General features: G+C 31.3%; 1 protein-coding gene across 1 annotated transcript; it reads left to right on the forward strand.

Annotated features, from left to right (window-relative positions):
• The first annotated feature begins 8231 nt into the window (after nucleotides 1-8231).
• On the forward strand, nucleotides 8232-12364 carry LOC112702750 (laccase-3). Its single transcript, XM_025753907.3, has 6 exons — nucleotides 8232-8356; nucleotides 8488-8639; nucleotides 9472-9716; nucleotides 9818-9946; nucleotides 10214-11170; nucleotides 11881-12364. Exons 1-6 carry the CDS (start codon nucleotides 8243-8245, stop codon nucleotides 12009-12011), a joined length of 1728 nt encoding a protein of 575 aa, XP_025609692.1. The 5' UTR covers nucleotides 8232-8242; the 3' UTR covers nucleotides 12012-12364.
• Nucleotides 12365-17436: the final 5072 nt, after the last annotated feature.

Consider the following 17436-nt stretch of genomic DNA (forward strand, 5'->3'; position numbering starts at 1 on the left):
TGAAGATGTTTCCTTCATATTTGTTCATTTTATGATTTTTATATTTTAGGTCTCGTGGCCTTGATGACCCAACATTGAAAAGGGAAATATATTTTCTAATTTTTTTTTCAATTAATATTGTAAATTGTGATTTTCTACTGTATAATATATTTTCGCATGTTTTTTCTTAATTTTACTTAAAGAATTTATTATAAGATATTATACTTTATAACATCAATTCAGAGATTTGTTTTTTGTCATTGCATAGACCACAATGTATTGGTACCAATATTTAATCGTATTAAAGGAATTATACAGCAGAGAATGTTTGCTCTATTAGTCTATTAGCACGGTTTCTAACATTCAGCATTAGTTTTCTATGCATAGCTTCTTTGAATTCATTATACAATATTTCACTAGAAAGGTGAATTCTACTCAAATTTTGATTTACTCTGTTCTCCAATCTCCATAAAGAGCACAATTTACCTGGTAGAAGGAAAGCTTGACCATTTCAACTCCTAAGCAAGCCGGAATTAAAAAAAACATTATGCATAAAAAAGTGGCACGAAATGTTTTTAAATTCGTCAAATATTTATTTAAATGTCAATCAGGTATTCTCTCATTACCCAAATTAAAATATTCTACTTCGAAATAATATGATTCTACTTAATGTGAAAATGAAATCATTATTATTATAATATATATCTTCCTTTTCGGTTTCAATAATTTGGTAACCCTCGACCCACAAGAGTTCTATACGAGTGTTAACAAAATATTTTGGGTAAACTGTAAAAAATGTCCTATAATTATTAAATTGCTAGTAGAATTACCATATAAATTTATTTTCAAAAAAAAAATATTATCAAAATATTATAAAATATGATAAAAATTTTAAAAATGCACTTTTTATAAGTAATAAATGTCTTATTTTTTGGCAAACCGCTTATATATTTGATATAAAATTTTGTGAGAATATTTGGATAACTATTGAAAAAGTGCATATAAAAAAATAAATCAAAATTTGATTTATAATTTTTCTGATTTTTTCAAAACATTTTTGGTCATTTACAAAAAAAAATGCAAAAAGATATCCACTTATAATAAAATCACTAAATTTTAAAAGGAAAAATATTTTATTTTTTTAGTTACGTCTACCAAAACAAAATCAAAATTAATCTCTCAAACTATTTTTAAGAATATATATTTAATGATTGGATATTCAATTTTTTAAAATAAATATTTAAATAATTTATTTATAGATATAGATAATTTATAATATATTTATCAATTTTAGTTTCTTTACATGTCTCGTTTACGGTATAAATAAGATAAGACATGTCATACAGTCCATGTATCGCATTTGCACACATGTTATAACACGTAATTTAGTTTATCACATTTACGATGTAAACGAGATAAGGCCTAGATGCGCTTATATAAGGAACTCGTTCGCAGCACTTCAAATGTCACTCTCATTGTCCCTTAACCTTCAGTTATCCTTTTATCGGACGTTTTTCTTGATATTCTTGAGATATTCGGACATTATGGCGCGCACAGATGTACGAAACAATGATATCAACAGCTTAAATGCGACGTGATACATCGTAGGAACGATCGACTTCTAGGTTGTTGTTTTTCTCTTTTAAATAAATAAGCATATAATTATAGTTAGAGTATTTTTATGGATTTAGTATTGTTATACATGAGTAGAATAGATTATATTTTGGTAATATAAAATGTTATTTGGCATGTTATTAGCATTTGTTAGGTGGTAAAATACATTCTTAGTAAATATTAATTAATTAATTTAAATTAATCTATTAGTTAATTTAATTTATTTAGTCAATGTTTATTACGTTTTTTTATTTCTTTAATTCGAATTTTATATTTTTAATTTTATTTTTGAATATGCTAGATAACTTGTTTTACTGAATATGCGTTGTAATGTTGTTGGATAAAATTTTTAAATATTTGATTTTTAAAGTTAATTATTTTGAATTCAATTAAATTATGAAATGTGAAATAATTATTTATTATAATGTTTATCTTTTTATTTTAAAATATAAATTTTTATTTTTGACATAGATTTGTTATTGAAATATTTTTTTTTTTAATAGAGGCCTTGGTTACTACTCTCTAAGCGAGTGAGCCACACTCTTGCACCACCAGACGCCATTCTTCCTTTCTAAGTGCAGTCTTGATCGCTTGAGATTTATCAGATATAATAAAAAAGCCTTCTTGTGGTGTCACATGTCGTCTCAGGTTAGTAAAGAAGAATGATCAGGACTCCGTAGTCTCAACTCGACAATTGCGAATGCCACAGGAAGGATGTTACTTTTACTGTCTTATGCCACTGCAATTAGCAACATACCACTATGTTTGCCATACAAATGCGTGCGATCGACATTGACGAAGAGCTTGCAATGCTTGAAAGCCTTTATACCAGGAGAAAAAGCCCAGAGTAACTTATTGAATTATTGGCTGCAATCGCGTACCACCAAGTGTCCTTCATAGTAAGGACCACCTGGAAATCACATATTATTCTGGAACAATTCTGCAATACTTGCAGCAAATTTGGAACCTTATTATATGACTCCTCCCAATCACTATATCTGCGTAATTGTTTTTTGTTTCGCCATCCAAATCTTTTTGTATAAAGGTTTGAAGTGATAGCTTTATCTAACTGCACCTTGTAGAACAAGGTTAATAACTGATGGGCTGGACTGTATGAGAAAAAAGATGACACTATAAATAAGGTTGAAATCTAACTGTCGATAATTTTGAGACATGGTGGGGGCTAAACAGACGAGCGCCCTGCCAAATTTACGATTAAAATATCATCGGGCTGGCATTTAAAATCAAAATAATCATAATAAATAAGAATATACACTACAATATAAAGTAAGGCTTACTGATATTCGAGATTTTGTCGGAGGACAATACAGAGACTCCAATGACATTTTTGCTGCAATTTTCCTGCATTGTACATAGTACTTTCATCGTTTCGACTCCACAACTAAGTACTCAATACTTCTTCGAATGCTATAATTCTTCACACCTTGCATGACTCCCTCTCTGCTTTTGAATCTGTGAGCAATGCAAAACTCCACACCACTCTCTATGTTGTAATCGTCCCCACCCATAGTGGAGAGAGTTTCCTCGTACATCGCATCCAGATCCAGTGTATGATAGTGATTGGGTACAGCTAATAACTCTGGATAGTTGCGGGGCAGACAGAAAATATCAAACTGAAGTACCGACTGAAATATCTAATACAAACTCCTCCTCATTATCATCATCAGAAGAACCACTGTCGTTGCTATCGCCAACATACTCTTCATCGAACTTTCCACCATCCACGTCTATGTCTACCACTGGACTAGCACAATACAATGGTGGTGATGCAAGAGGTGGATCATCCTGGACAAAATTCGAGTGGCCAGAACCACCACTACTAACATTACCAACCTCCATAGAAAGCTCCATCACTTGTTCCACCATGATTCTCCCGTGAATATCAAACGTGAGGTGCACATGCTCATCACTATCGAGCCAAAATAGAAGAAACCGAAAATTTCTAATTTCCATCGGTGCTAGAAACCTATACCCTACTCTTCCAACCTCTTTTGGCCTGTTAGCACCGAGATTCGTCAATATTAGACTCTCTAACTCAGACAAAGAATTTACTCTCCGAGTGTACAACAGAATCGAATTATCACATACTCAAATATAACCTTAGTATTACTGTTTTTCATATGACAATTAGGATACACACTTACAACAACATATCCACTACCACTAGACATTTTTACTAAATTTATTGAAGAAAAAGGATAGAGAAGAAAAAGTGAAATGTTTGTGGAGAATATAAATGGTTGCAGATCCTTTTATATCTACTCAAAATTTATCGTACTTTATCTCATTTACAGTACAAATGAGTTAATTTCTCTACTATTCAGTTTATAGTGTAAACGAAATGAACTTGTGTGTATCTTGTTTATAGTATAAACGAGATAGTGAGATACATATTGATCACTCTCCCTTATGTATCACGTATGCAAATGTGTCTTATCTTATTTACATTTTAAATGAAATAAATAAAAAATATAAATTGATAAATAGACTATGAATTATCTATATCTATAAATAAAATATTTAATTTATTTATTTAAAAAAATCTTCGATATTCTTATCCCGTTTAAAATATTTTGAAAGAATTTTTGTAGTTAATAAATTTAGAGAATATTTTTTGTCAACAATTTGATAATTCAGGATCATCTTTTGGTGGTTTACTCAAATATTTTTATCCATAGTAAACAATAATTTAAGTGTTAAAAAAATCCAAATTGTCGGCTTAAGATATTCTTGGGTGCAGCCGTGCAGGTGTCATTTCATTTTTGGGCTTTTTTTAAAAAAATTTTGGCAATGATTTTTGCGCTGTTTATATATATGGATTTGACCACTTTAGTTAAAGTAGCTCTCTCCGAGTCCTAGGTCTCTGCAGCCAATTTGTGCGTTGTTGGTCTTTATGATGAAACACAAGAACAACCAAGTTCTTCGGCTTAGCACATAACGGTTCCCATTAAGTATGTAGCTTAAGCCCAATTTTATTGAAATGATCATGATAATAAACATGTGGTACATTGGCTATGGTTATGACTCAACAAATAATTAATATAATAAATGGCAACACTCTCAAAAGTCGCGTAGCCGTCTACCTAATACATGGGAAACAAGGTAAGCCAACAATTTTACAAAGGAATATCTAACCTGCTTCATTTGAAATATTATTCAAAACCCAGTCGTGAAAAATTAAGATTTGTTTGGTTGATTGAAGATTAAGCATGAACTTAATTGGTTGTAGAAAATGTTAAGTTCATATTAACTTACTAGTCAAAACTTAATTTGGGATTATGTGTCCCACTCATAGGTTGGACTCTGCACCCTTTTGAGTTATGATGACCATTTCCTATTCTACTCCTTTTAACTAAGGTTTATATTTTAGATTGATTCAGAAACTTTTTGTTTTTGTACTTTCTTTTTCCCTTTTTGTTTTTGGTATGACATGCCACTTGCATATTGCACAAAAGGTACATTTGAATAAGATAATGACTTGGGAGTAATCAACTAAACGTAGAACTACTACTCTTTCTCATATCACTACCGAACCAAACAAAACCAAAATTCAACCAGACCCTTAACTACCCTATAGTGTTTTTCTTTAATTTGTGTTCCTAAGTTATATTCTTATGTTTCAATGTCACAAAAACAAAACACAAGGAATAAAATTCCGGATAATTTAAGCTAAAAAATTGAATAGGGTTTAAAATTATACACATGTCTTAAATTAGAATTAGTTATATGTCATATTTTAAATATTTTTATATAAATTAAAATTAAATTGACTCGATTTACGCTAACTACATGTAAATCGAATCAAGTTGATTTGATTTATTGCTTATATAGATTATTTAATGAGAAAATATTTTTTATTTAAATTCAAATAAAATATTAAAAAATTAAAAGGAATAAAAAAAAAATTTAACTTTTATATTTTAGTTCAAATTTTAGAAAATCTAATTTTTTACAAATTTATGATTTTAAAATAGAATAATAAACGATTTTTTAAAATTTATTAAAAATCATTCTTTGACTCGTTATTATTTAAAGAATCATTACTGAGATTTTTTATGTTAAAAAAATTATTATAAAGTATAGTTCTCCAAAGTGGCATAAGAAATAAAACTTAAATTTTTTCAAAATTAGAAATAACAAATAGTTATATAATATAAAAAGACTAATTATATTTATAGTTTTATACAATATACATGTAATTTGCAAATTAATTAAAATATTATATCAATTAAATTATTATTTTATTTTTAAAATTAAGTGTAGAACTTATATTTTGATTATGGTATATTTTGAAAATCTAAGTTTGAGTTAGAAGTAACATCATCAAAGCATTTATTCTATACTTAATTTTACAAATTAAATGATAATTTAATTGATATAATATTTAATTATTTCTCAAATTATATATTGTATAAATATAGTTAGTTTGATATTTTTATACTGTATAATTATTCGTTATTTCTGACTCTAATACGGAAAAGTCTAAGTTTTATCTCTTATATCACTTTAGAGGGCTATATTTTATAATATTTTTTCACACAAAATTTTGGTAATGATTCTTTATATGCTAATGAGTCAAAAGATTATTTTTAATGGATTTTTAAAAATAATTTATTATTCCGTTTTAAATTTATAAGTTTGTAAAAATATAAATTTTCTGAAATTTGAACTAAAATACAAAAGTTAAATTTATATTTTTATTCGTTTTAATTTTTTTTGGTATTTTATTTGAATTTTAAAAAAATATTTTTTATTGATATTCATATTTTAAAATTAATAAAGAATAAATAAATGATTAATAATCTGTATAAGTGGTAAATTGAATTAGTCTATTCAATTTATTGTGTATATGTTGTATCAGTATTTACATATAAATAGTATAAATCAAATCAATTTGATTTGATTTATATAAAAATATTTAGGACAGAACATGTAACTAATTCTAATTTAGAACATTCGTATAATTTTAAACTCTATTTATTTTATTAGCGTAAATTATCCTAAAATTCAGATGTTCTTTTGGGGACCATGTTTGCTGTTTGCGTTTGAATTGTTGAACTGATCACTGATTTCACCAACTTGATTTTTAACTGTGCATGGAACCAATTCACCAATTGGAAGGTTCACATATGATGATATGAATAGTTTGCATACGCAGTGATATATGTCATAATCAAATATGTTCTTTCTTGGTGAACAAACAATAAATGATTTTGCACAAGCTAGATAATAAGAATTTCAGAATTTGTATCGAAACAAAATAATAATGCTGAAAAGCATGAAATGAAAGGTGTGAAAAATTTTATTCAAAACTGTCTTATTTAAACTGTTCTTGTATTTTTACATCGACTTTCATTGTATTGAACTACGATCCTCTTATATTATTCATTTAAACATAACCATACTGTACTATATGTCGTAGAAAAGATAAATACAAATACTTTATTCACTTGTATGTGTTTAGTGTTGTTAACATGCATGATATGATCATTTCGAAAACAAACGTGTCCATCTTTGTTTAATTAAGTTATCTGATAACTTAATGGTCACTATTTTGAGATCAACAATTCTTTTAATTATTTATTTATTTTTATTGTTATTAATATGATCAGCAATTCTTAATTAACACATAATATTACATCAAAACTAAAGTTTTTTTTTTCATTAAAATAGTAAAATATTTTTGAAAGAGTTATTAGGATATGAGTAGTGTTAAGGATTAGAATTGAAGGAAAATATCTCTCTTCTCTTATTAGGAATAATAATATAAATGAAGAAAGGAAATTGAAGAGTAAGTTGGAGTTAATCTCTTCCTTAACTCTTTTTCCAAGATGCATTCTTCACTTTGACTTTTTTATTGAGATTATATATTACAATGTTCAATTGTAGCTTAGAAGGCATGCTTTTTATACCATTATGTTATACAATTATTTTTTCTTCTATTTAATATCCAATTCTTATGTTCCCAACAAAGTATCATCATTCCATCTTTGAATCCTATTTCTTCCTGATCATGATAAATCGCATTCCTCTCAAAAATCTTAGTGTAAAAGCTAGGTAATGATTAGTATGTCAATAAGAACTTTAAACAAAACTTATTAAGTTCTACATATCTAGGCACAATTATTATTATTATACATACATCTAAACCACAGAACTTAGCATCTTCTGTTCCACAGTTGTGTTTGTGATAGTGGGTGCACCAAATCCTCTTTAATTTGTGGTTAGACTAACTGTCCTTAACTATGTTTATACAATAATATAAAAATCAAAAATTAAAAAAATACAACTACTATGTTAAAATATTAGAACTACGTTGACTCATCATTTAATAATTTCCCTTTCATCTTAACCTTAGAGAAAATTTTCTATGTAACTGTAGTAATTCAACAGTATTAATCAATAGGAATTAAATAATTGTGAGAAATTAGAGTAAATATCATATAATTGTGATAATGGGTAGTCACCTATGAAGATTTGGCTAATGGTTGACTGTGTAATATCTTTAATTAATTTTTATTTATATTAAAATTCAAAAAAAGACAAGAGATTTACTCTTGACATTTTCCGCTTCATCACTCTATAAATAGCTGCGGTTCAAATGAAATAATGCATAACGCATTCAACAATGGAAACCAATCAGCTACCTTGCAAGTCAAGCTTCTCTCTGCTCTTATTTTTCCTACTTACTATCATTGCTTTCCATGCTACAAATGCAGAGCATCAATACCATGAATTTGTTGTAAGTATTAATTAATTTTGGCTTAGTGATAAATGTTCACTTTTGAACCAATTTTTTGCATTATTTGTAATAATAAGTAATAACTGGAATATATAATATAATGCATGCATTATTATGGTTAATTGGAACAGATCCAAAGAACACCAGTGAAGAGGCTGTGCAAGACACAAAGCATACTCACTGTAAATGGACAGTTTCCAGGCCCAGCAATTGAAGTAAAAGATGGTGATTCACTTGCAATCAAAGTAGTCAATGCTGGACCTTATAATATCTCTATCCACTGGTAACTTATATATTAACTCTAATTACAGCATTAGTTCCTTTGATAAAATGATCATTTAATTAATGACACCTAAAAATTTGGTTTCATTAGACAGTTTTACCCAAATAAGGTAGAAAATTTATATTTTGATGAATAAATTGACAATTTATTCTAGAATAAAATGAAACATCATAATCTTCTCATATTACAAGGTAACTACTAATATTTAAGATGCTATATTGCTTGTTAATTAATGATTTAAGAACTAAAATAATGATTTATCATTCTAAATTTTCATGTTTAAAGCTTTTACACTGTAATTTCATATTATCCTATGTAAAAAAATTATCAAAAATGGTATTTACACATCAAAATCTGTCACTAAAATTAGTCATTATATATTTATATACAAATACATATATAGTTTAATTATTGTTAATATATATTTTATATTTTAATATGTATTCTACTCTGATAGCTGATTTTAATGTACACTTAATATGGTTGAAGAATCATAAATATAGATATCTAATTGTATATTATCACATTAATAAAAGTAATTAATGTTTAATCACTACTTAAAATGTCAATTAAATGCATAAATTCAATTGAATGATCAAGTAAAATTTTGTACACTGAGTGTATTAAAATTAAATAGATAAAAATTATTTTTATACACATGATCTCATTTATTGTTGCTAACTAAACTCATTCTGAATAAATCACAATTTGTTCAAGATTATTCTATATCCCTTGTAATTTATAAACAACAAATATCAGAACTGAGGTATTGTCTAACTAGAAAAACCGACTACATAGATTTTGATTTATACAATATGGTTGTGATGGTCAGGCATGGATTGAGGATGCTGAGAAATCCATGGGCAGATGGACCAAGCTATGTGACTCAATGTCCTATCCAACCTGGGGGAAGTTACACATACCGTTTTACAATACAAAACCAAGAGGGAACCCTATGGTGGCATGCTCACACTGGCTTCCTACGAGCCACTGTTTATGGTGCTTTCATTATCCACCCGAAACAGGGTTCTTCCTATCCATTCACTCAGCCAAAGAGAGAATTTCCCATCCTCCTTGGTAAAATATATCTTCAACTATCTCTTGCACCGTAAAAGTTTTCATGGATAAAACAAAACATTCAGCTTAACACACACTAAACTGTGATTTATTGTGCACAGGGGAATGGTTTGATAGGGATCCTATGGCTCTCTTAAGGCAGACACAGTTAACAGGAGCTGCTCCAAATGTGTCTGTTGCTTACACCATCAACGGTCAACCCGGAGATCTCTACAGATGTTCTAGTCAAGGTTTGCAACTATAGTTCCTTTACTTTGTTATTATTAAAATCTAGCCAAACAACAAAAGAAAAATGAATAATCTTATGAAATTTTACATCATTAAAAATATCAATAATGACTACAAATCACAAAATTTACTGGTCTATAACACTTTTCAAACATTTTTTTTACTGGTTAAATACTGGTTAAATTTTAATAAGAGTGCTGTCCTAAACTTTATCTTCTATGCCAACTTTCTGGTAACTAACTATATCGGAGTCAAAATTCCAAGTGCAGAAACCGTGCGTGTTCCGGTAGATGTAGGCGAGACGATTCTGCTAAGAATCATCAACAGTGCCCTGAACCAAGAACTCTTCTTCTCAATAGCCAATCACAGAATGACAGTTGTCGGCACAGACGCGGCATACACGAAGCCTTTCAACACCGGAGTCATCATGATAGGACCCGGCCAGACAATCAACGTCCTCGTCACGGCCAACCAGCCTCCCGGCCGCTACTACATGGCGGCGCGTGCATACCAAACAGCCATGAACGCCGCCTTCGACAACACTACCACCACCGCCATCCTCGAATACAAATCCGCCAGCTGTAGCAGAAAAGGACCAGCACCGCGGCCAATTCTTCCCGCATTGCCGGCTTTCAACGACACGGCCACCGCCACCGCATACACGTCAGGAATCAGAGGAATGTCAAAGATTAACGTCTTCACAGACGCTGCTGATGCGAATTTGTTCTTCACAGTTGGATTAGGCCTAATTAATTGTACAAATCCTAATAGTCCCCGGTGCCAGGGACCAAACGGAACGCGATTCACGGCAAGCATTAACAATAATTCTTTTGTTCTTCCAAGGACAACCTCCTTAATGCAGGCTTACTACCAAGGAATACCCGGCGTGTTCACGACGGATTTTCCTCCGGTGCCGCCGCTGCAATTCAATTACTCCGGCAACGTTCCGCGGGGCCTGTGGACGCCTACGCCGGGAACTAGGCTCCTGAAGTTGAAGTATGGGACACGGGTGCAACTTGTGTTCCAAGATACAAATATTGTTACTACAGAGGACCACCCCATGCACATCCATGGCTTCCATTTCTTTGTGGTTGGATCTGGTTTTGGAAACTTTAACCCTTCGACGGATCCTGCAAGGTTTAACCTGGTTGATCCGCCCGTCAAGAACACCATTGGAACGCCTCCTGGAGGATGGGTGGCCATTCGATTCGTCGCCGATAATCCAGGTAACATTGATAACATTATTGACATTGAAAAAACTACTATTTTGATTTTCGAAAAGATTAATTTGCTGCATTGAAAAATCTCAAAAAGATTGTTTCTGTACAAAATTCTCCTAAAATTTGAAATTTTTTTAGTCTAAGAAAATTTTTAGTGGGATAATTTAATCTTAAAAGTATTTTAATTTATAATTTTTTATTTTGTTAAACATTTATCTTTACGTTAAATTTCGATAAAAAAAAACTAAACAAATCAATTTCAATTGTCTTTATATAAAGACATAATAAGTTTTTAATAATTTTTAAAATTCTCATATATTATCTCTATATATGTAGATGAATAGTTTAATACTTTAATGTGAAGACTGATTTATTTAATGAAATGAAAGTTTGAAAACTAACTTAATAACTAAATTCATCGAGAGCTAAAGTGCATGACTAAAAAGTTTTTAAGAATTGAAATGAATTAACCAATTTTTAAACACTAAATTTTATTCAAGTGAAAGATTGAAGTGTAAGAAAATATTTTGGATAGAACAAGAAAATTATAGTGTTTTTAGGGGATTATTTTGTTAGCAAATTAAACTAATCTTTTAAGGTTAAACGATGATTTACTCATTGAATTCATTACCCTCAAGAACATGTATTATTATCACTGTGCACTAATTAATTTATGTTTCTGTTTTTTTTTTTTTCGTTATGTTGTTGAAATGCAGGAATTTGGTTCTTACACTGTCACATAGACTCACATCTGAATTGGGGACTGGCAACTGCACTTTTGGTAGAGAATGGAGTTGGCCCATCACAATCAGTGATTCCACCACCACCTGATCTCCCTCAATGTTAAAACATCACAAGAAATCACCATTGTTCTCAAGAATCTGGCAAAAGAATTGCGTTCATGCCTAAAAAGAAAGGGGTAGGTAATACGTCATATAAAATCAATAGATTCATGATAAAACCCCACACACAAATTTCCTTGTTCCTCAATTGTTGTTTTCACGTTATTACATTAGCTCTTTCTAAATTCTTAGCCAAATTAGACACTATTGTTTTTTTTGTCATAGTTGTTTCGAAGGTCCATAACTGGTGGACAATGTTATAGTAAGCAGCTATCATAGCGTATCATTTTTCTTGATTGGGTGTAAGTTCAATGTCTATGAAGAAAAATATTAAAAAAAATATGTGTGATTTCTTAAACATTAGTATCAAGACTTTTCCTTTGGATCACTACTTCATTATATGCAAATTTTATAGTCACAAGCACCATCTAAATGTTTTTTCTTATTTTTCATCGATTAAAATCCATCTCACTTGTAATTAATTTAAATTTATGAAACAAAAATAAGAGTTAAACAATTATTTTTATCCATGAAAATTTTTAACACTGACAAATTTACCTATAAAAAAAATTTAAATTGTATATATGAAAAATAGGTTCTATACAATAAAATTATCCAAACACTAAAAAAACACATAAAAAAAATCTCAAATTAGCATATTTCTAATCCTACTTATCCTAATCTCTTGTCGCTTTCAATTCCCACCACCTGACACCTTAAACATCAACACCTCCTTCTCCAAATCTTAATCCTCCTTTTATTCTTTCAATAAATTTCACCACCTACTTCACCACTACCACCACTAAATTGAGAAGATATGAAAAAAGAGACACCCGCATTCAGAAAGGGTATTGTTGCAACCTTACTCTAAGGACGTCCGTTGCCACGAAAATAGAGCTTGCACATCTCCAATCTCTCTCCCAAGATCATTGCTGTCATTGCGTACGAAAAGGCTCCCCTATTGTAAGGTTCCACATCGGTTGGGGAGGAGAACGAAGCATGCCATATAAGGGTGTGGATATATTTCCCAAGTATGATACATTTTGACGAGTGAGTGTGGGGGGTTTTGGCTATCATCCCTATCGTCAAAGATAAAACTGTGAAGTCTTGTGTGCCAAAGCGGACAATATCGTGCTAGCGGGTGGTCTGGGCAGTTACAGATGGTATCAAAGTTGGAGCCCAGATCGATATGCCAGCGAGGGCGCTGGGCTCCCTTAGGAGGTGGATTGTAAGGTCCCACATCGGTTGGGAGGGGAATGAAGCATGCCTTATAAGGGTGTGGATACCTCTCCCTAGCATGACGCGTTTTGTCGAGTGAGTGTGGAGGGCTTTGGCTATCATCCCTATCGTTAAAGACAAAACCGTGAGACTTTGTGTGCCAAAATGGACAATATCATGCTAGCGGGTGGTCTGGGCTATTACTACTACCTGAGATCCTCTGGTCGTGGCTTCTGTCACTGTTCCACCCTTCTGTCTCTGTTGTCCAAAATGCCAATTTTGATCTCAGATTCAGCTCCTCTATTCCGTTGGCATTGCTTGGTGGTCATTCTTTCTGCACTCTGATTTTTCTAACTACTCTGCATTTTTCCTCATGTCTATGTTGTCGAGGGTGAGTAAGTTAACATAGTGGATTATGCCTTTGTCGAAGCAGACACCTTCCCAGTGGGGCCAATAGTCAGTGGTAGTCTTCCATGAGGAGAGGGCTATTAGGTTGTTGAAGTCCTTCTTGATTTGTTGAAGTCTTTTATGAGAAATGCATTGTAGTTAGATTAGTTTTTATTAGTCTTTTAACTTTATTTTATCTGTGACATCCAAGGTTCTGAAAATCGAACTAATCATCGAATCACTCTAATTACTAGTTTATAAGTAAAACCGGTTCGATTATGGTAGAACTGAAAAAATCGTTTTATAATAAAATAATAAAAAATATATAAATAAACACATTAAAATATAATTATAATCTAATATAAACTTTAAAATATCATCCAAATTAAAAGTACTACATAAACCAAAATGTTATGATCTCATTTAAATACAAACTCAAAAGTCAAATGACAAAAACAACTAACCAAACATAAAATGCCAACATCCAAGTTTGTCATGAATCATCAAAATTCGCCATAACTTGCTGCAGATTTTCTTCGTTGATATTATCACCTTCATTTTCACTACTTGGACCAGAAAAATCAAGTGGTGCAGCATAAAATATACTACTACCAACACCACCACCACCACCACCACTTTGAGCTAAATCAACATCAATATTATCTAACAAAATATATAACACATTATTAATAAATTAAAAATTAAAGTTATTGTAATAAATGATAAGAAAATAAACTATAATACTCACGAAGAAAGTCTTCAATATTACTAGGAAGATCAAGCTCTTTTTCAACAACCTTTTCCGTCACCCAAAAGTCAACCAAATCAATACTTTCATAATCGATTGGATCATATTGCACTTTTTTCTTTCTTTTTTGTCTTTCCGTCCTAACAAATTAAATACAATACATGATAAACCTAGTATAACATATTAACTACACAAAATCTAATGCTATGAAATAAAAGTATGAAATATATATTTCCTGGATTAAGACTCAAATTATATGTAACATACACAATATCATTTAGCCTATCATGCTCCAATCTATTCTTCATTTTGTATAAATTTTATAAAAAAAAGACTCTAATTTCTTTCACACCCTGAAGATGCAAATGCTTGGCTAAGAATGCGAACTGCCATATTTTGTAAACATGAAGCAGAACTACCAAACAACCTCTACCATTCATCTACAAGTTACAGTCTCATAACCCAACTATTAGTTATCAAATTAAGGAAATGAAAATTAAAATAAGTTACTATCAAACTGATATTCTTACCATGTTGAAGTTTTTTTGCAACTCGAAAAGCTTCAGGCCTATCAAAGCTTTCCTTTCGATCTCTATATAAGTGTATTTCTTGCATTGGCTCAACTGAATCTAAATTATTAACCTTGCAATGCAATGTAACAAGATCAAATAAACATCGCATGACATCAGGTGCTTCTTTATAATTTTTATCAAAAAAGCAACCAAGATTCAAGAAATAAGTCGTTGCATGAAGATTTTTTTTCAAAATTTTTGTTCCATCTTGAGTTGATAATCTCTGTGTAACGTTGATATACAATCTTACTATACTTGAACATTTTTTTTATTCCATTTTCTGACCTCAGCATACCTTTATAGACATATCCCAATGATGGTTTATCATCGGCATCTACCAACCTCATCAATTTAATCAACAAACTCACAAGTTTGCACACAGTAAAATAATCATCCCAAAATTTGTTGTCTAGGATAATTACACTGACAGCTCTACCATTAGCACTCTTTCATAATTTGTGTCTAGTAAAGTGTGTATCAACAATCAATGCTTGTAAATCCACTTTGTGCTCAAAGATACTCTTCAATGTGATGAAGACAGTGGCAAAACGAGTTGCACCTAGACGAACAATCTCCTTCTAAGTAGTTCTTTGTCTTAGCCAGGACAAGAACACCGTATGATTATACACAAACACCATAATCTTCGAAGCACGTGATGCAATGTTAGAAATATGCAGCATACTGCTTATATCTTTTAGAATAAGATTCAAGCAATGAGCAGTACAAGATGACCAGTGAATATTTTAAATTTCTGATTGATAAGCCTACCAGCAGCAACATAATTTGCCACATTATCAGTCACTACATGAACAATATTATCAAGTCCAATCCATTCAATCACCTTCAAAAACAAGTGACACAAGCTTGAAGCATTTTTTACCACATTTGAAGCATCTACAGATTTCACAAAGTACAACCCTTTCGAACAATAAACCAAAAAATTAATCAACGTTCTTTGTCTTTGATCTGTCCAACCATCAGCCATGAGGGTACATCCAGTTTCTTTCCAAACAGACCTACAGCTATCAACAACTATTTGACACTCCCTTTTGAGGTCGGCTAATAAGTGAACCCTCAACTTATCATAACAAGGACCTATATAACCAGGCCCAATGCCAGCAATACCATCCAACGTATCTTGAAAAAATGGTGACGTAACCGCATTGAAAGGAATCCTACAATACAAAAACCATCTAGCCACTCGTTTATTAACTTCATGAAGTACCTCTTTGTTTTGAAACACACTTTTCATACTTGGTTGACCTCCCGAAGCTGATCTTGGTGCAAACAAAGGAGGAATAATAGTTTTTACTTTCTTTTTTGGATCGCCTCCAATCGCCTGCTTGGTTGGTAACTAACTCGAAGTATGTTGTTATTCTTGCGCTATTGCATCCTCAATCTCATCACTACTCTCTTCATTAAAACTTACTTTCCTTTTACTAGTTTTACTTTTCTGAATCTCTTTTAATAAACCTTCCATTTATTTTTCTACGTCATAAGAGACTTTAGAACACTTCTTAATATCTCCCTCTTTCTTCGCCAAATGTTTTTTTCGTTTTATTAATTCCCCCTCCCCCAAAAGTACTTAGACAAAATAAGCATTGGTAATGCGGTTTTTCATTCATATTTTGTAAAGCAATATATCTCCAAGTAGGATCAATTTTTTTCCGAACATTAGAAGTTTGTGATTGACTATCATTAGATCCAAGAGGAAGAGAAAGTTTATTCGAAGCCGAATTATTCTCAACATTATTATTCTTAGGTAGTTCTTACTTGATACTATCATCCATACCTAAAAATTATTAGCAACCCAATAACAATACAATCCAATTACAATATCACAGCAACCCACTCCAACCCAATAATCTCAAGAAACAACATCTAAAATTATTCAAAAAATATTTAATTATTCAATTATTCAATTATTAATCAATTATATAACAATTAATCAATGCCTCAACAGCAAGGTTCAGCACCCAACAACTAATCAATTATCAATGCTTCAGCAATTAATCATGTTTCAAGTAATCAATAGCAAGGTTTAGACTTTAGAACCAAGAAATATTCAATGCTTCAACAATTAATCTTGCTTCAAGCAATCAACAGCAAATTTCAAAACCAATAATTAATCAATGCAACAATTATTATTGGAAAAAACAACATTTATACCTAGAGTTAGAAGCTGGAAGCCTGAAAAAAATGAAGAGTTGGCAGGGACAGTGGCTGACAAGAGGGAAGACAGTGGCTAAAGGGGTGGAAGGATCGAACAGAGCTGGCGCCGGTGGGAAGACACTGCTCGACAGAAACCAGCGGTAGCTATGATTTTCGAAGATCAAACCGAGCTAACTCGCGACGGAAAGTGGCTGTGCGAACAGAGCTGGCTGACGTTAGCTCCACGAAATTTGCAACGGCGAAGATGGCTGGACGGAAGTTGCGCTGGAAGCTCGAGATCAGTGCTGCTTCTGCCCGTTAGTGGAGAGTGATAGTGGAGACTGTAGACGTGAG

This window comes from Arachis hypogaea, chromosome 7 (genome assembly GCF_003086295.3).
Source record: "Arachis hypogaea cultivar Tifrunner chromosome 7, arahy.Tifrunner.gnm2.J5K5, whole genome shotgun sequence".
Classification (NCBI taxonomy): Eukaryota; Viridiplantae; Streptophyta; class Magnoliopsida; order Fabales; family Fabaceae; genus Arachis; species Arachis hypogaea.